At 45.0% G+C, this 20,844-nt stretch overlaps 1 protein-coding gene across 2 annotated transcripts in view; it reads right to left on the bottom strand.

Moving 5' to 3' along the window:
* The window catches only part of SFXN5 (sideroflexin 5), a 170,450-nt gene that overhangs the window by 13,401 nt on the left and 136,205 nt on the right, over nucleotides 1-20,844 (bottom strand). For both annotated transcript variants that reach the window (XM_032764857.2, XM_075066679.1), the window contains one exon: nucleotides 20,278-20,395. In XM_032764857.2, coding sequence (XP_032620748.1) covers nucleotides 20,278-20,395 — 118 coding nt within the window. The remainder of the gene's footprint in view (nucleotides 1-20,277; nucleotides 20,396-20,844) is intronic.

Genomic DNA, 20,844 nt, shown 5'->3' with positions numbered 1-20,844 from the left:
CGCCAAAAAACACCACCACAAAAAACAGTTTTCTAGAGGGGTGGGTCAACATGTATTGACTGAGGCTCCATCATGAGGAGGTGGGGGAAGGGTATCTGGGCTTGGTTCTCTTGTTCTACGGGGCAAGAGTTAAAGGAGAGGTGATGGTGGCAGAGTTCCAACAGAAGTGTTGATGCAGAACTTGCTGGGCGAGGATCCATAGCTGACGTTATGTAGGTCAGACTAATTGATCATAATGGTCCGTTCTGGCCTTATAATCTATGAATGACCCGGAATGGGATGGTGGAACCCAGAGCACCTGCCAAATGGCATTTTCAGACAAATGGGGCTAAAATCCAGTGTAGTGGTAGCTCATGATGAGCATGATTATTCTGTGTACTACGGCGGCATGTCGAGATGCCAAACAGGACCTGGGGGCCGTGGTGCTGTACAATCAGAGAAGTCACAGCCTACCCTGCAGGGGATGGACAAACGATCGAGTAGGTTTTTATCCACTTTCGTTCCTGCAGTAAGAGAGTCTGTGCAGACTGTAACTGGCTTCTAAAGCGCTCCCATGTTATTTCAGAATTCCTTTTCTTTTTACTGACAGTAAATGAAACCATGTTGTTAATAGGGATAAAATTAAAAAATGGAACCAGAACCCCGCGGTGCCATGTTTATTTTTATAAGGCTGAGGACTGCTCTCCAAAAAAAAAAAGAAAAATAAATGAAAATACATTTAAAAAGACAGCAAACCCTGCTCTCTTCTCTTCAGATCAAAGAGAACTTCCACAAAGTTCCCCCGAGCTCCCAAAAATTGAAACACTCTCTCTCTCTGTCTCTTTTTCTCTCTCTTTAAAAGGCAGAATCAGGAAGGAAAGTGGGATTTGCTAATGTGAGAGCAGCTTCGAGAGTTCCCCTTCCACAAAACTACTGGACATAATTCTCCTTGTGGCATCTGTGCAGCTCCACTGACACCAAGCTGTTGCAGTGAAAGGAAGAGCAAGATCGGGAAATAAGTGGTCCAATCTTGCACTCAGAGCTCTGACTTTGACTGAATGGAGATTGCAGGGTCCAGGTGCACAAACCTTGCATGCTTTTAATTCCCCCATCATCTCCATGTGTTTATCATGATTCCATCCGATTAACAGCTTCCTGCCAGTGCTGGATGCAGGGAGGTCAGCCATAACTGCATCCCGTGTTACTTTTCAATAGATGATAAGGCCTGGGGCAGAGACTGATAACATCTACTATGGGGCCAGGGAATACTAGGATAATCTAGTCTGATTTCCTGCATAACACAGGCCAAAGAACCTTGACCAGTGATTTTTTCCATCTGGCCCAACTACTTGTGACTGAATTAGAGCAAATTTAGAAAAACGTCCAATCTCAATTTAAAGACTCTCAGTGATCTTACCATACCTGGTCCATGATTATTTACCGTCGCTGTTAAAAATTTGCATCATATTTCCAGTTTGAATTTTTCTAACTTCAAACTTCCAGTCACCAAATTTTGTTGTGCCTTCATCTGCTAGATTAAAGAGCCCTCTGCTTTCAGAGATCTTCTCCCTTTGTAGGTACTTACCGACTATTATTAAACAGCTTCTTAATCATCTCTTCGAATAGACTGAGATGCTCAACATACGGCATGTTTACAAGACTTTGAATCATTCTTATAACATTTTACTGACTCTCTTCCAATTTTTCAGCATCTTTTCAAAAATATGCCCTGGTCTCACTACTGCCATATATAGCGGTAATAATGCCTCCCTACTTCGACTCAATATTCCCTCGTTTATGGATCCAAGGATTGTGAGCCTGGGAGCTCACATTCAGCTCAAGTCCTTTACAGTCACTGCTTTCCAGACTCTAGCCCTCTGTTTTACAAATCGGGCCTTTTCCTTGTCCCACGATGCATGACCATGTATTTGGCTGTATAAAAACACATGTGGTTTGATTGTGCTAGCTTGCAATGAGCGTCGGCTGCATCAGAACATGACACTGTACAAATGGCAGCTTTCACTAAACAGACCTGATGCCTGGGTGTGTCCAGAGTCAGATCTGCTGGCAGAATAAGCTTTTACTACTTTTTACTACTGTGACCCCTGCAAAGCCAACACAGGAAGCGGGAGCCTGAATCTACTTTGTGTCATGCATCAATAGAACTGCTAATTGAATTCCAATTTGCAGTGCCAAATTTTACCCAGGCAATCCTATTGAAGTCAACAGACAAAATGTGGAGACAATGAGATTGCACGGATGTGACAATGTGGCCCACAGAATCTTTATTGCTGGGGACTGTGGCCCAAGGACCCTTTGGAGTCAACTGACAGATGGCATGAGGGCTGCAGAGGGTTTTACAGGATTCCCTCTATACATATTATTTTGCCAAAGGGTGGCATGTGACGTCTCTGCCAAGAGGGAGTAGCTCACTGCTCACAATAATCATTTCAAAAATGTCCATATGGATAATATTGAAGGAGTTAAGTATCTGTCCTAGGAATTATGTTCTTAAAGCCTTGAAGTTAAAGGCAGGTCCCGAGGCGGTGACAGGCCTTGGACAGGCAAGGGGGTAGCAGACCCTTCTCTTTCTCTGTCTGCTCACCTGTGTACTGTGCATTGTATGTCCTACCATGGGTGGTTATTTGTAAACTAAGCCAGATCCTCAACAAGAGTGTGGAAAATCTGTACGAGAAAAAATCTACAGGAAAAAACAAACCCAACAGAGGGGTATGCTGTTTCTGAGTAAAAACAACGAACTTTATGGGGTATAACTGGGTGTATAGAGGTACACTCGATTCTTTACCTAAGGGACAAGCTGGCAGCATTTTTCGTCTCATGAAAAAAGGATCCCAGCCAGGCCTGGATGAAAGCTGCTGGAAGGACTTTGGGGTGAGCATTGCTCTATAAGACATGGATGTATTTAGTTAAATAAGTCTAGGCTGTAGAATGCCAGTGATGATTTTATTTTATAGGTAACCTTTTGTTTCCAGTACTTCTACTTGCTATCACTCGAATCTCTATTCTCTCTTAACTAAAGTTTCGCTTGTTTTCACTATAAGCACATCTACGTTCTGTGTGATCTCGGGTGGGACTGGTAAGCTGAGGTGTACTATTTCTTTGGGAGCAGTGAATCTGGAAATGTCATGAGTGTCCAGTGGAAGGGGGCTGGACCCTCCAGGGAGATGCTCGGAGGTGGGGTGAGCCTATCACTAATTGGTGGAAAGAGAGCAGGTTCCTGAGAGAAGTGCTTGTGTTCCTGGTGGCAGGTGGAGTTGGAAGAAGACCCACAGCAGGCAAAAAAGGCTTCCTGGCACTAAAGGCAGGTGGTAGTGAGGTGCCTCTCAACCCTGTGTATCTCCAGGAAGCGTTACAGTGACAATGCTGGGAGAGCTAGAAAGGGCCTGGCTTAACTCAAATCCCAGGATAAGTTTGTAGCACTGGCTGGTAGACACAAAGGTATTTTATATGCAGTGGTAAGACACAACAGACCCAGAACCTTAAGAGGTTATTTTCACAGTCACTCTCAAGATTTGGAAATGTCTGTGACTCCAGGCTCCCCAGTGCGGGTTTGTTTGACTATTTCAAACCACGTTTACTAATTTTTCTGCTGCTCTGACAGGAGGCAGGCTTTTCACAACTGCTTTCCTCTAAATATCTAGGGCCAAATTCACTCGCAGCAACACCTGCATGAATACAGATGCACACCAGCATCCCATCCAGGAGTGGGTGCTCAACTCCTGCGAGCCACCTGTGGATGGCACTTATGTCAGGATCATCTGTAGCCCCAACAGGGGAAGAAGAGCAAAGGGGATGTGCTAAGCTTGCTAATCCTCTTTCTAGGCACCAACTAGAAATATGGTCCCTAAGTCACTTCTGTACCATGGGGTCTCTTCACTTCCTGGATAGACACATTCCCTATCTGAGGTGTTCTCTCTCACAACTAAGTCAACTCTCTCTCCTCCCTTACATGGATCAGCAAACTAGGTCATTCCACAAATCCCCATCAGCGATGCCCAGTCTGTAGCATGAAAGAGTGGAAAAGACCTCAATATATTTTCATACTGAATTTTCTCCATGCAGCTTAGAAAGCTCAGGTGGATTATTCTTTAAATGCTCTCACTGACAAGGGTGATAATGAACAGGCTTGTGTGGTCCCCAATGCCCTCTGCTGGAAGAAATCAAAACTGCTTGAATGTGTATCATCAGCCCTATACTGCTCATGCCAAACAGAGTAGTTCAAAGGCTGTTGGAGCAGGAGGATCTGGATTCTATCCCCGCTATCACCAGGAAGTTCTGAGTGGCTGTGGTGCGCAGCATTGTTAATAACAAAGGTGCATGGATTTGGAACGATGTACGTAACCAAACAAAAGCATAAACTGTGAGAAATGAGGCTGGATACACGAGAAATGCAGGGATCAAAGACACTTGCACAGCTGCTGGGTGCCAAGCCATTTAGCCAGTGATTACTTGCTCTATCGAGGGCTTTAATGACTCATTTCTTTCCATCTGCTTTGATCATGGCCTTTTGTTTGGCACTTTAAAGTATGGAATTTGAAATGGAGGATTGACATTCCCTAAGAGCTTTCAGTACTGTCTGGTGATGAAGGGAAAGTCAAGAATCGCCAAGGTGCTTTTTTTTTCCTTTTGCATTAGTGGGTAGAAAACTGCCCCCCCAGTTCAAAGTGTTAAAAGAGAAAGCTTGAGGGCTGTGGGGGGGAGGGAGGGCACATGTGTGCTTTCATCTTCATCTGGGAGGGACCTTAATCTGCATCATAAACCCATCATGCAACCTGGCTAGCTAGGCTACAGCTGGCAAAGTGCTCCGTACGCAGAGATACAGCCTCTGCCCCAGAGAGCTTACAGCCTAAAAGAAAGCAAGAAGTCAGGTTGTACCAGAGAGCCAGAGGTGGGAGTTGTTTAAAAAACACTGATTATTTTTCCATTTTGATTTTTTTTTTTTTTAAATACAAGTTTATTTCTTGTGACCCTAGTGGAAGCTTGACAGGTGGGGTCGTGGACATCTGAGATTGAAAGGAAGCCCTGTGCCATGCGGGGAAGTGACAACAAATGGAGGAGAAGGAAAGGAACAGGGAATTGCGAGGGGCCTCACAAGTGGTGTGCAGAGGCCAGGGGAAACACAATAGGAGACAAAGTCTGAGCCGCAGGCAGAGCAGAAGCTGTAAAGGGATCCAGGAGCAAACTCTTGATGTGGTGGTTAAAGGGGGACCCAGTGGGCAGAGTTGGTCACATTCATCATAGGTACAGGGTGGCCCTGGGCCAGAGCAAGTGGGGGCCCCTCCCCACCCCTTCCACCTGCAGTCTGCTTTGCCACTTCCCCCACCCCCCACACCGGTGCTCCTGCCGGGGAAATGGGGTCAGTTCATGGTGGCTTGCCACACTCTGCCTGTCAGGCACGCCTGAGGAGCTGAGTTCGGGCATGGAGGCTTGCACCGCTCCTCTGCAGGAGCGCTGGGTGAGTGAAACAAGGCAAGAACCTATGTCCTGACCTCGCTGGCTGGCAGGAGTGCTGGATGGGCAGAGTGGGTTGGGGCGCATCCCTTTTTCAGGGCCGGAGCCCCTGGGCATGGGCCCTGTTGGCCCAGTGGCTAATCCGCCACTGCAGGGTTGGGATGGTGTGAAGTGCTCCAGGCAGGGCATGAGCAGCTCTGGCACAGGGATGGGAAGGGACACTTTCGGCGCAGTCCTTGCCTAGCTCTCACTAGTGCTGTTAGTCCTTCATGAGCATGGGCAGTGAATTCACAAGAGGAGATCAGCGGGGAGCAGAGGCGGACTCAGCCCTCCATGGGATACGCCCATCTCTGGTAACAGTCACCTGTTTCATACCCTTTCATACAATGATTGCATTGTCTTCCCTGAGATTACTTCCAGAGCCCCTCCCTTAAGAGCACGCAGCACTTTGCATATCGCACACAAGACAAACCCCACACTCTGCAGTCTACTCAAATGTGACAGGTAGAGGAGGGCTCAGGCACAAGGAAGGGTGGAGAAAGCGGAGGTGAGGAGAGCCACAGGACAGGCTTGGTGGGTTTTGAAGGACCACCAGGTAGTTGTGCTGGGGCCTTCTGAGTTAGAAGCTGTTGCAAATGCAGGAGGCAGCCAGTGAGAAGCACTGACAGATTAACCCTTTCTGTTGCTCTGGGCAGAGTGTAATAACATTGCCCCTTCCTCTCAGTTCACCTATTGGCAAGAAGTGAAAACTTTATGTCCCCTTCCTCTGCACTAAGAAACATAAGAACAGCCACACTGGGTCAGACCAAAGGTCGACCTAGTCCAGTCTCCTGTCTTCCGATAGTCGCCAGTGCCAGGTGCCCCAGAGGGAATGAACAGAACAGGGAATCACCAAGTGATCCATCCCCTGTCGCCCATTCCCAGCTTGTAGCAAACAGAGGTTGGGACACCCATCCTGACCCATCCTGGCTAGTAGCCATTGATGGACCTATCCTCCATGAAACTCTCTATCTCCTTTTTGACCCAGTTATAGTCTTGGCCTTCACAACATCCTCTGGCAGGGAGTTCCACAGGTTGACTGTGCGTTGTATGAATAAATACGTCCTTTTGTTTGTTTTAAACCTGCTGCCTATTAATTTTATTTGGTAAGCCCTAGTTCTTGTGTTATGAGAAGGAATAAATAGCACTTCCTTATTTACATTCTCCACACCAGTCATGATTTTATAGACCTCAATCATATCCTCCCTTAGTCATTTCTTTTCCAAGCTGAAAAGTCCCAGTCTTATTAATCTGTCCACATATGGAAGTGATTCCTTACCCCTAACCATTTTTGTTGCCTCTTTCTGTACCTTTTTCAATTCCAATATATATATTTTTAAACGGAGCGACCAGACAGCTACCACCCAAGGAGATTACATAGTTTACCCTCTATATCTGAGGCCATTTGGAGCAGAGAACAATTCTGTATTTTGTTTGGCCTTCCACCGCCGAGTTTAATCTTTAAGCCCTCCACAGGCTTGGCCCAGTTATTTCCATAACAGACTCCCTCAGCCATCAGGAAGCACAAGGACAAATGGATATCAACTGGCCATCAGGAACTTTAGACTTGAAATTAGATGAAGGTTTCTAACCATCCAAGGACTGAAGTTCTGGAACAGCCTTCCAAAGGGAGCAGTGGAGGCAAAAGACATAAAGCTGGTTTCAAGACTAAGCTTGATAAGTTTATGGAGGGGATGGTATGATGAGATAGCGTAATTTTGGCAATTAATTGATCTTTGACTATTAGCTATAAATATGCCCAGTGGCCTGTAATGGGATGTTAGATGGGGTGGGATCTGAGTTACTACAGATAATTCTTTTCTGGGTGTCTGGCTGGTGAGTCTTGCCCACATGCTCAGGGTTTAGCTGATCGCCATATTTGGGGTCGGGAAGGAATTTTCCTCCAGCGCAGATTGGCAGAGGCCCTGGGAGATTTTCATCTTTCTCTGCAGCGTGGGGCACGGGTCACTTGTTGGAGGATTCTCTGCACTTTGGAGTCTTTAAACCACAAGTTGAGGACTTCAGTAACTCAGATACAGGTTAGGGGTTTGTTACAGGAGTGGGTGGGTGAGATTCTGTGGCCTGCGTTGTGCAGGAGGTCAGACTAGATGATCATGATGGTCACTTCTGACCTTTAAGTCTATGAGTGTCCCACAATGACAGCTGAGAAGGATAGGATGGAACTCTCAGACTCTGCCTTCTGCCATGAGACCCACAAAGCCAGAAATCTGAACACACTTGAGTCTCGCAATCTTTAGAATGTGACACAAGGCTCAGTTTGCTGCACAAAACTTTCTCAGAATCCCTGCGAAGAGTCTTCTCCAAATTTGCAGTGTCAGCCTTAGTATTGACAGCCCCAGGCATTTGAGCATCATTAGCCAGGCTCCAAAACATCATGAGGTTGGCTTAAAACCATGAGATTTAAAAAAAATAATCTTTTTTTTGCCTAGTGGTTTCTGAACAATTGGGGGCCATTCAGGACATGTTTTGAAGTTTTTCCTCCACAATCATAAGGACTAAAAAGTTTGTTTTTTGTTAACGAAAGCCAAGATTCATACCTAATCACTTATTTTCAGGAGCTGGGGTTTTAAGAAGAATATCAAATATTGCAAAGCTTGCAGTGAAATCGTGAGAGTTGGCAACACTCTGATCCTAAGACAGTGGCGTGAAATTAAGGATTGAGTGGAAAGGATGGTCCTTTTGAAGAGCAACGATGCACTGTTTTTGGCATGCAGATACTGCAGCCATTAGCGCATTAGACGTGAGCAGGATAGAAGCTCAGAGGTTAACACATGCACTCATGTAGTGGCAATTCCCATGCTTGTGACTGAATCAAATAACAAAGTTCATCACCACAGATAGAAAACAGGTGACCTCAAGGCAAAGGCAGGGAATTTCCTCCCACTCAATGGAGAACCAGATGAAGGGGCAGAACCACGACTGGTCAAGGGCAGGTTCTGATGCCCTTTCACATGGAACAAAAAAAGAAGTTTGTTCATTCTGTAGGGAAGTCTTGATTATGTGTGTGGCATGTATAGCAGAAGGTAAGTGCACTTCGAGACAGCTGTTTGCTAGCCAACAACTGGAGATTGCCACAATCCTGGTCCTATAAAATGTCTCTTAAGATCAGAGGCAGGCACAAGCCAGAACCATGTATGACCTTAAAGTCAGCAGTTGCAGTGGGCTGAGAACTCTCCCCCTCAAGAGGAAGTCCTTCTGAAGTTAGCTGTGTGGGGGCATTTAACATAACAAGCAGGGGGAGAGATTCCTTACTCACTAGTCAGGAGATCAGGAAGTTTATGCTGTAGATTGGATTCTGGTGCGGTGGGGTCCATGCCAGCTAAAGCAGATATGGAAAGATCAGGACTAGCCTACCTAGAAGATGATCTAGGGATGTTCACAGACAGTCTGTAACCAAAGCAGCAGAACTTGGGTTCCGAAGCAGCCCATCTTTGTTTACTGAAATGGGATACACAAGCCCCAGCCCATACAGATACCTTTGACTTTTGTCCTCTTTTGGCAGATATAAAGGCTATACTAACACATCTGGATGCCCAGAGTAGGCATCTACATCTGCATTTAGGTACCAAAAATCAAAGTGGCCTGATTTTCAGAGGCGCTGATCACCCACAACTTCCACTGAAATCACTAACTTCAGACACAAGAGTGTCAAAACGTGGTCCAAAGCATACAAGCTTTTCAACATGACCGCCAAGATTAGACAAGCTAAGCAGGGTCAGCCTAGACCAACACTTGTATGGGAGACCGCCAAGGAACACGCAGGATGCTACAGAAAGTGGCACTCGTGGTTCAATAGGTGGCACTTTCTCCCTATGAATCCCTGTTGAAGAAACAAGGACATTGGTAAGGATCAAATTCTCCTTACCTAACTCCCACATTCCCAGTGGTTTCAAGTGGACACAGTATGCTTCTTGACTTCCTGTCCTCATCTCTCGTAGTGTTGCTCTGCATAGCTAAACAAGGCTACATTACACTCCAAAGGGAGCTGCATATCAATGATGTGATTAGTGAGTGTGCTGTGGAGTAACAAGTGTTAGAGAAATGAAACTGGTATTTTTATATTAGCCAAACCTAGAGCAGTATAATGGAAGCTTTCCTTGATGACAAATGAAGTCACAGTGTTTCAAGCAAGTGCCATTGTCTCTTGAAGTGTTGAAAGACGGAAGAGTGAATACCAACTCCCTTCTCCAGAGAGACAAGGTGGGTGAGGTAATATCTTTTATTGGAATAAAACATCTTGTATTCTCATTAGGATTTTATTCTCATTCACTAACAATGTCAGAAAGGGATCTGGTTTCATGTTTTTATCTCTGTCCCTGGGACACAGGTTCAAATATGTAAACTATCCATCCTGCAAGTGTGAACTCCTGCAGGTGTGTGAGCTGGCCGAATAAAAGGCATTACCTCACCCACTTTGTCTTTCTAATATCCTGGGACCAACATGGCTACAAAAACACTGCATAAGAGTCCTTTCTCTCTCAATCTTCATCAGCAGCAGCACATAGTTCTGACGGTGGAAATTTTTCTCTTTGGGTGAAAATGAGCAATAAAATCAGATTAAGTCCATTTTAAGGAGAATGCCTCGCACAGGTCACATAGCAGGAGAAAACACTCCTGGCTGTCTGGGGGTGAATATACAATCTCTGCAGGTATATGATATACTAGGATAGTGTGATGGATGTTACAGGATTTAGGGAAGCTGCTGTAGCTTCTGAGAAGCCAAACAATCCGCTTGAGAATCTCATACTTTCAATGTGTCTCCTTCTCTTGGACGGGACAATGAATGGGACTATCAGAAATATACCACAAATCTCAAACAATAGAAAGGCCAAAGGGTGTGACTATAATCGCTGGCCTTTGGGAAATTTGATTTGTTAGTTGGAACTTCTACACATTAACTAATTCTTCTTACGGCAAGCAAATCTCAAGAAAGATGTGGAGAAATTGGAGAGGATCCAGAGAAGAGCAACACGAATGATTAAAGGTCTTGAGAACATGACCTATGAAGGAAGGCTGAAATAATTGGGTTTATTTAGTTTGGAAAAGAGAAAACTGAGCGGGGACATGATAGCAGTTTTCAGGTATCTAAAAGGGTGTCATCAGGAGGAGGGAGAAAACTTGTTCACCTTAGCCTCTAAGGATAGAACAAGAAGCAATGGGTTTAAACTGTAGCAAAGGAGATTTAGGTTGGATATTAGGAAAAGGTTCCTAACTGTCAGGGTAGTTAAACACTGGAATAAATTGCCTAGGGAGGTTGTGGAATCTCCATCTCTGGAGATATGTAAGAGTAGATTAGATAAATGTCTATCTGGGATGGTCTAGACAGTATTTGGTCCTGCCATGAAGGCAGGGGACTGGACTCGATGACCTCTCGAGGTCCCTTCCAGTCCTAGAGTTTATGAATCTATGAAAAAAAAAATCTGGAACAGTTCTGTTTGCTAAGCAGCCATGTATCCTTAACACCTCACTTGGAGTGTGGCCACTGCACTTATGGGGAGAGGTACAGCAGCAATCTCTTTGCGTAAGGGACTGTTGAGAAATATCCTGAAGAAAGAAGGCAATTAGCAGGTGCTGGAAAAATGGTTTCTTTCCATAAAGTGCCTTTTAGGTATGGCTTTCAAGCCTCTTTAAGGGTTAATGTTTAGCTGTTTACCTAGAGTTGTGGGATGTCAGCTCTTTCTTTTGACTCTTAATGGCTTACAGGTATCAGGAGGTGAAGATTCCTTAAAAGAGATGGTGTCAGGAATGTTTTTTATGCCCACCAGCACCCACACACCTGCAGGAGTTTGTGCTTGCAGGATGGATAGTTTACATACTTGAACCTGTATCCCAGGGACAGAGATATAAACATGAAACCAGATCCCTTTCTGACATTGCTATTGAAGCCTTCTGCAGTACAAAGGGGTTCTTTCTCTCCCCACCCACCTTAAATGACCACAAATAAACTATTCAGTTCAAGGCAATTCTTCAAACTACTGCTCTAGGGATCAAGGGTACAGGTTTAGGGCCTGATCCTGTGAGGTGCTGAGCACCCTTTTCTCTCACTAACTTCACCTGGACTTGATTTCAATGGGCGAAAGACTCATCTCCTAATAGCTTCTTTGGAAGCAACGGTGACATGCCTGTATTAGGCAGAGAGACATGGTGGGTGAGGTAATATCTTTTATTGGGCCAGCTTCTGTTGGTGGAAAGGACGAGCTTTCGAGCTTCAGAGGCACCACATTGAAAGGGCAAAAATGTGGTGACTGGGTCAGGTAACAAATTGCCACTATTGTAAACAGACTTCAAAACACAGATCAACCTACTCACACATCAAAGTTGTTTTGACAGGGGCATGGGAACAAAAATCTGGGTGCTGAATAAACCTGAACATTGCTCACTTGTGACATTCAAGGGATGAGAAATGCCAGCGTGTCTCGTAATTACACTTGGGTGCAAAGAGGCATTTCTAACTCAAACCGTCTTGTTCAACTGCTGCCTCATTTTCAATAACTTTCGAAGAGTGACTTGTGCTGGGAACAGGAACCTCTGAAGACAGAATGTCCATCTCTTTCTCTGCAGCACAGGCACAGCCAGCGCAGAAGGGAGGTATGCTTCCCCCAAGCTGGTCACTGAGATCTTGAGAACAAGGCAGGTTAGCCATTAACCAAGTCAACCCCAACTGATGACAATTCAGGTGCCAACTATGACTCAGATGCCTGTTCACTAGAACCTGGATTCTGACCACGCAACTCATTTTACACAAGTCTCCAAGCTGCCACCAGGAAATATCTTCCATCTGCTATCAGTCTGGGTTAAATTTAAATTGGCAACCTACCACGTACCCCACAAAGGGAGAAGTGGCCGTGACTTCACAAGGGACTTTGCTATTACTATGGAGTTTACAAGGAAGGTGCTCAGAGATGCTACGGAGATGGGCAGCAGTATAAAACAGATAGATGGAGGGATTAGATAGATAGCTATGTACATCTCTGTAGCTATTAAGGCCTCTTCATTTTATAAAGTTTAGTTTCTTTCCATTACTGAAGGGGCAATGCATGTTTCTCTCCTGCTGAAGCATGACTCAGAAGGACACTGCACAGATTTATGCTGGAAGCATGGGGCTTCCCGCGTTCCTTTAATAGTAACAAGGCCCTAAAGAGATTCCACAGGCTGCCCACAAGAAAAACTCCCAGGAGTCTGCTGTGGAAGCAGATGCTGCTTCTGGGAGATCATTGCCAATAGGTAGCACCTGGAATGTGTGGATGTTGTCCAACTGAGGCGAGGAGGAGGAGGAGTGGGCTGGTGCAGTGAGGCAATCCGACACCTCACCAATGTATTCCCCTCTCTTGCCCCAGCTATGTTCCCAAAAACAGAGTTTCAAATAATGCCAAGGGATTCTGTCAGACAATTGTGATCATTGGTGCCTTGGGCTTTTTATAACTAGAAGGCATGATACAGTGAGGGGAGTTAAGCACTGGAACGGTTTACTAAGGGCTGTGATAGATTCTCCATCACTGGCAATTTTTAAAACAAGATTGGATGCTCTTCTAAAAGGATATATTCTAGGTCAAACAGGTATTATTTTGGGGAAGTCCTAGGGGCTGTATTATACAGGAGGTCAAACTAGATGACCACAGTGGTTCCTTCACTAAGACTACTGTTCTGATGATATGCCATCTCCCTTTACAAACTCTCTGCACATAGCTTCCACATTAAAATGCAGCCATCTCTGGGACAGACTGGAGCAGAGGGCAGGTTGGAAACAGGAAGGACCAAATAGCTGCAGTCACTTGGCTCAGCAGCTGCTTAGCTCAGAATAAAGTAGCAGCTCAGGGCTTCTTCCCCGCCTGCATGACAGTGGAGTCACTGTTGGAGATGGGGAGAGTAGGGATAGACAGGGCAGTTCCACGTGACAGGAGGGGAGAAGGTAGGAGTGGACGCAAGGGTGGGAGAGGAACAGTTGTGGGGTATTTGCAACACACAGAACTGACATGGAAAATGTTTTCTAATTCTTATTGCCAACATTTCATTTCATCTTATTTCCTTAGAGAACTGAAAAAAGATCCTTTCAGTTTGAACAATCATGCTCTCTGCTGGTGCTTTTTACATGCTCCAGTACTCACAAAGGCTCTGGGTGTTTCTTAATGCCTTCAGAATGCACGGCACCTCGCTGTACTAATGATCTCCCAGACAGCAGCCTCCGAGAGCATCACAGTTAGAGGGAAACGAAAGGGTGTACTCGTTGGAGGAATCTGCTCTACAGGAAGCGAATGACTGTGATTTTTTTTTTTGCCTTGGTTGTTTTTGCAGCAAAGGTGTTCTGCAGATGCCAGGCTGTCAAGGTGGGATGGGGGAGTGGAGTGGAGGTGTGAAGGGAAGGCCAAAGGGCAAGGCCAAAGGAAAAACAGCATGTGAAAACTGGCTCCTCAGGAAACGCACGCCAGGCCTGTGAACCCTGCCCTCAGACAGAGGAAGAGCTGGTGCAGGTGAAAGAAAACAACAGATGAGAAAGAGCGAGCAAGTGAGTTGGAGAGAAGAGAGATTGCCTCAATGAGGAAAGTCGTTTTCTCAAATCTCTTCTTGCTTTGTCATCTTATTTGGAAAAGGTTGATGGGAGGGAGAAAGGAAGGGATGGGTGGGAATTGAAATCTCAAAGAAACAAATGGGCAAAAGACCGTCTGCTTTAAATCAAGGCTGATCAAAACCTTTCTGAAAGCAGGCTGTACAGTTCCGACAGAGAGGGTCTAGTCTGCCGTTTTGAGCTGATGCACTTTGCTGCCTCAGGCTAATAACGGGAACTTTTCTTGTGCAGCAAACTATAGTTTTTAGTGTGCAATCCCCTTTCTGAGTTATATATTTCAGTATTTCTACTGTGCCGTGGGACCCTCTCTGAGCCTATTAACCCAATTAGCCACTCAGTAAAGGACTGAAACTGTGAAAGACATCAGCATTTGGGACTAGTAGCACTTTATCAGTCTAGAGCACTCTATAAAGAGCTTCCAGCGGCTCTGGTGAAAAGACAATTAAGCCTCACAACAGGCCTGGGAGGTAGGTCAGTATTAGTCCCATTTTACAGATGGGGAAAACTGAGGTACAGATAACGAAGTGATTTGCTCAGGGTCACACACAGAATCAGAGCTGGGACTAAAACACTGGTCTCCTGACTCCCAGTCCCATGCTTTAACCAGTAGACCATGCTCCCTCCTTTGGTTACTGGGGTGGGATCCAGTAGAGCAGATGTATCCTTCCATCTAAATTAAACAGTCCCAGATGCCAAAATAAAAGGTAAAGAATGGCCCAATGAGAGAACAAGATCCTCCCCATAGCTTATAAGAACAGCTAGACTGAGTCAGAGCAAAGGTCCATCTAGCCCAGTATCCTGTCTTCTGACAGTGTCAAATGCCAGGTGCCCCAGAAGGAATGAACAGAACAGGCAATCATCAAGTGATCCATCCCCTGTCGCCCATTCCCAGCTTCAGGCCAACAGAGGCTGGGGACACCATCCCTGCTCATCCTGGCTAATAAGTAGGGCATGATCCTAACACTGTGCAGAATGAAATGGTTTCTCTACCACTATATGACAAATAATAAAGATTGTTGGTTCAGCCCTCACATCTGTCAAATTACTTCAACTCAAGTGAAGCCCAAGCCAAATAAAACCATAAAGTCGTGAGCCTGTAACCAAAAAATGTGACTTGCGACATTTGTGGACATTCAGAACCTCAGGGCACTTGTCACAAGAAGGGCAGTTTTCAAGGCCAACCTTGACGATAAATGTCAGTTTTGGCCAATGAGCTTTTACGCTGCCTAAAGCCATCAGCATCTAAGGACACCATCCCTCATGCCTGGGACTAAAGACAAATCACCATACTTCTCACTTCTTAAACATTTCCCCACCCCCAGCAGCTGGCAAATCCTTTCCCCCACTCCCCTCCATGTTGGACAAAACTACTGAGGAGAACCCCCTCAAGCAAGGCAGTCCTAAGGGGGAGAGGGTTGCTTGGAGAACCCCTGCTGCCTTGCATCTGATTTCATTCCTAAGTACGATATAAGGATGCTTCTGGAGGGCTATAGCTGTGACCTCCATACAGCTCTTTTTGTCAAGTGCCATTTCATTAAAAAATCAGCCTTTTAACTGTGGACACATTTCAACCTCACCAAATCTGCTAATTATTGACAGTTGGTGAAGAGGAGATTTCACTTGTTCCTCCTGTTAAACTGCATCTAATTAGTAATTACTGGTTCACTGTCATCTTTACTGCAATAATCCCACTGCACATTGGCTCATTAACCTTTTGCTTTTCTAATGCAGCCTGCCAACAAGATGAAGGCTGAAACAGATTGGAAAACAATAGCTCAGTCTTGTATTTTAGATGTTTTTCCTCTTGCCCTGGAGAGCCGAAGGGAAGATTATTTTTAAGAAAAGAATTTCAATTGCAATCAGCATCAGCCTCATTCTTGGTGATGGTTTGTCCTACATCTAGTCAGCTACTAGAAGTCTTTAAACGGAGCCTGTGATGGGGCCTGGGTCTATCTGTCACTGACTCCTCTTCCAAATGCTTCAGCCCTTGTAACCAGAGCCCCGTGCACTACACAGCATGCTGGACCTGGCTTCGGCAGCAAGATTCCTGGACTCTGCAGGTGCAGCAGACTGGAAATTGTGCAGCAGTTTCTTTTAAATAGAAAATGTGGGGTCTGAGTTAATTAAATATGCATGTGAACAATGAACTCAGTAGGGTAGCCCCTGGCTTATTTATTGGGATGCTGAATTCAACTGATTTTATACAATTCCCATTTTCAGTGTTGGATATGTTGCAGATGTTTGTACAGGCAACGCATACCTGCACTGGAGGGACAGTCAGTGAATATGCTGGAGGTAACAGCAGCTGGGCAAGAGATGCTGCAAGAGTCATGGGAAGCAGTTTGAGACTGTGAGCTAAGAATATTAACTGGGTATTTCTGCTAAAGTGATCTGCAGTGAAATACTTAATGCTGCAATTAGGTTTCAGAGTCAACACCCTCTTGAGATTAATGGGATAATTCCCACCATATTCCCATAATGTTTTAGACTTGCTGCAGACCCAAGGAAATATCACTGCACTGGTTTACACTTGGTGCCTGTTTTCAGGGTTATCTTCACAACCATAAGGGCAAAAAAAAAAAAGAAAAGAAATAGAAAAGAAAATTGAGCTTCTGGAGCACAGGTCTGCAGTATGAAGTGAATCAGAGAACGCCTAGGGCTCTGCCCTTGATTAGATATGGGTCCAAGATAATTTTGATGCACTAACTTTCCCAAAGCTTGGTTGATCAACTCAAGAGCTACTATTCTAATGTCTATGTAGACAGTTTTAAGGCCAGATTCTGATTTCACTTACACTGGCTTTTAACTCCACTGACTCTGAGGCAGCTATTTCTGACCTATGTTGGTGTAAATGAAAGCAGAATCAAATCTTACGGCTTAAAAAGCCAGCCAAATGGCCTGCTTCATTAATCTTCAGAATGTGGCAAAACTCACCATTTTTCTCAGGCCTATGAGGAGCAAGCAGTTAGATAGGATGGGGAAGTAGAGGATTGATGATAGGAATTGCTATTAAGGTCTCTGGTTTTTGCATTGGTTGCTGGGGCACCCCTTTAAATATGTTACAGGGCTTTAACTCTGTGCAATACTGTTTCTTGTACGTTTTGTAAAGTGCTCAGAGTCAACGATGGGAGCTCAACACAATCAAAATAAATACATTAAACGAACTAGGCTCCCCACTTCGGTCCACTAAACTAAATTGAGAACAAAAAGCCACTGAAGCTCCTAAGCTAAGAGAGAGCTTAATAGTGAATCAGATTTAATCACCGACGTCAGCAGGGTAGTACATGCAAATATACTGTTATTTTAAATGGCCCTTCTTTGGAGCAGAATACTCTGGTTACACTCCATTTGCTCCATGGACATAGCTTGTTACAAGTGGACTGCCTCTAATGTCCGATCTATAGCTGCTTTGAACCTACTACCTCCACAAACAAAACAAATACTTGTAGCACTGGGCACAGAGTTCGTATCCAGCCACATAGGAAGGTCTGCTAGCATAGCCGGGAGAGGAAGCAGGTGTGGCAGATTTCGTGGGCCACTAGTGCACACACATAAGTCAAACACATCACACGCTCAGATCCTGAATTGAGATTCAGGATTGATGGGCTGTGACAGGATCCCTAGCCAAGTCTGGGAAGAATTGGCTCTAAAGAGATTATGGTTTAAGAGAACTGATCTACTTCATTCATTTCCTAGGTGCTGAACATCTTCAAAGCTCATCAGCCATTAAACAGATCAGAATCAGATTCTGCAGGACTGGAGATTTACACACACCCTTCAGCAAATGGAAACATTTTGTAAAAGACTGGGAGTTTGATAAGACTGAATATAAAAATGCTTGATACCTCAAAGTTCCCACAGCAGGACCTCAATTCTCTTGAAGCTGAGGGACCAGAGCTGAGAACCCAGCGGATAATGAGCAATACACTACTGGCTGTAATGGCTTCCCTTCACTGACACGCTGTGTGGGCAGAGAGCACATCACTCTGTTTTAGTGGCTAATCAGCTCTGATTCATGTTTACACTGTAGCTAACACTTTTTTTGCTTTTAGAAGGTCATTTTCAATTAATCTTTGTACCATTTTAAAAGTCCCCATTGTTTGCAATTGTAATAGTCTTTGATACAAGATAGACATTAATTTTTCTCTGTAATTTAAACAGAGCTGGGATTGATATGGCCATTAACATCAATATAACCTGTCAGACCAAAATATCAATAATAGCACCCAAAGAGCTCAAAGTGCCTTACAGATGTCCGTAAGCACTGTTAGACTCGTTTTTCAGATAGGAAAACTAAGGCACGGACCTTTTTCTCTTTTCTTAAGGCTCAAACCTTCACAGAGGGCATATAATTTTGGATGCTTCAACTTTTGGATAACAAACTTTAGATACCTGTGGCTTGATTGGGTGCTCATCGCCTCTGGAAATCAGGCCTTAGGTGCCTTAAGATGGAGACCCAAACAATGAGTCACCCACAATTAGTGGACATTTTTGAAAATTTAAGCCTTAATGACTATCCCAAGGAATTTAGGCCCAAGGAATTTCAGTGGCAGTTGTGATTGGACCCGTTCCAGTTTTACTTGAATGGTTTCTGCTACAAAACAGTTAAGCATCCCATCTTCTTTTGACTGGCATTTTGGTGACCCCGTAAGCAAGAGAACATCAAACTGGCTTTGAAGTGTGGCTTTTGGCTGAAAAGTGAAATCTAACACAATCTAACACATTCTTGTTGTTAGGCACCAACAATGTGCACTGTGCTGCACAAGACACAGAGCAAAGACAGTCCCTGCCCTGAAGATACAATCTAGAGATGAAATGGAGAAGGTGGAATACTCAGAGAAGCTGCAAGAACACGTATCTGCTCCTTGTGTGTCTTCCGGTCATAGAGGCTTGCTTTATAGACAAAAACAAATGTTCACTACATGAATACTCCGGAGACAACACAGACATGGGAGAGTGAGCAGGACTGTGTTCTTCCTGATGCACCAGAAGCAAAAGAGGCAGCTCAGTTCTGACCACATAATCTTTACTATGGATGCTAATGAAAGAGAATGAACCCAGCTTGACTCTCGGAGCCCAGGGTGAGTTGTCAGGGCCATCAGGTAGAATCACAAACATTGTTTGACTTGTGAACAGAGCACATTTGACTTAGAATCACTGAAAGAGAATAACTATGGAGGGCCACAATGTCGTCTTTAAAGCGTTACTCTTGACTACAGCTGCTACCCTTTAAGTACAAGCAGAGAGGATTCTTTCCAAGTACATTTTTTCAAATGCCTCATTTAAACGTTTTGTGTCCCCGCTCCTCCCTGCAATTAATATGTGTTAAAACTGATTACTGCACAGCCTAAGAATCCTCAAGACAGAAGTAGGTGAACCAATTAACTCCTATGGGAGAAAAAAAGGATGGGAGGGGAAGGGAGGCCAAACAGGAATGGTGCCATGTGTCATATTTAAACCGTATATTTCTTGCATGGAACATAGGACTTTCTACTCAGTTCATCACTGGTTAACTTCAGCCTTCACTTAATTTGATCCAAACCTCAGGAATCAAATCCTTTGTAATAAATATAACAAAATCACCACCCCTCTTTTTGATCACCCAGGGCAGGTATTGTTGTATGATCCAATCACCAGCTAAAGGAAAGGAAAACCCACATGACAATAAAAGATGAACATGGTTCTCCGTATGCATCCAGCCATTGTTACTGACAATGCGAGCACTGCCATGTGCTGAGCAAGCTGTGATGTGCACGCCAGAGGCCATATATATAACAAGACCAAGCACATATTTAAGTCAAGGAGACAACAGCTGACTGCCAAAGAACAGGAAGGTCTGGTAGCAATCAAACATTCAACAGAGCAATCCATTTTTGTGATTCACTGTGTTCTCCACATACCAAACCCACACCTGCACACATGCCCTCTCTCGCTAAACTGCCACGTCAACATGCCCTCTGTACGTGTAGGCTAGAAACAACCAACCTTCCCAATGACTCTTCTGGCTGGTGGCTTCTCCAAAAGCGTTAGCCTGAGTGAGCTTTTAGATCCTGTTGGCTGCTGTGGTTGTGATCACCTGAAAAAATCTCGCCAACCATTAGCTGGGGGAGGCAAACAAGCTGCCACGTTGTGGTGACTTCAATGGAGCTACTACTCCTCTGCTTTGCGCTGCACAGTGTAACACAGACTAGACGTGCACTGACCTCCGACATCTGTGGAAAGAGACTGATGGCCAAGGGAAGAGCCAGGCCAAAGGCTGCGAGGCACACAAGGCCTTGCACTGGGAGAACCATCCGGGGACGGGATCGCAGGAGAGATGTTCTGTAAAGAGGAACAAGACTTTATTAGTTGGACGGACACACCAGGTTACCCCGCGCCATCATCCAAACAAGCTCTGCTGCTTTGTTAGTGCTGCACAAGGAGCAGTGGAGCAGTCTCTCTGTCTGTGACTGACTCCAAATCCTGCCTCGAGATCCGATCGTCTCCCTGGCTCAGGACTTCCTGGCAAAACATTCATGAGAAAGGACCAGGTCTCTGGCCCTTACTCATATTAAGTGGTACCCTGCTCTGGGAGCGGTCCTAATGAGATCCACTCACAAAGGACAATGCTACTCCTGGTGAGTACGAGCACCATAATCTGCCCCACAGGGAGTTATGCACACACAAGGGGACAATCCTGCAGGCCTGAGTAGTTCCATTGAAGTGAACTGGCCTAACTCGGAGGTGATGTGCCTAGGCCGGTGTAGGCTGGACCCGCTGGATGCAATTGC

Source organism: Chelonoidis abingdonii, chromosome 5, assembly GCF_003597395.2.
Source record: "Chelonoidis abingdonii isolate Lonesome George chromosome 5, CheloAbing_2.0, whole genome shotgun sequence".
Classification (NCBI taxonomy): Eukaryota; Metazoa; Chordata; order Testudines; family Testudinidae; genus Chelonoidis; species Chelonoidis abingdonii.
This window is presented reverse-complemented; position numbering and strand designations above follow the sequence as displayed.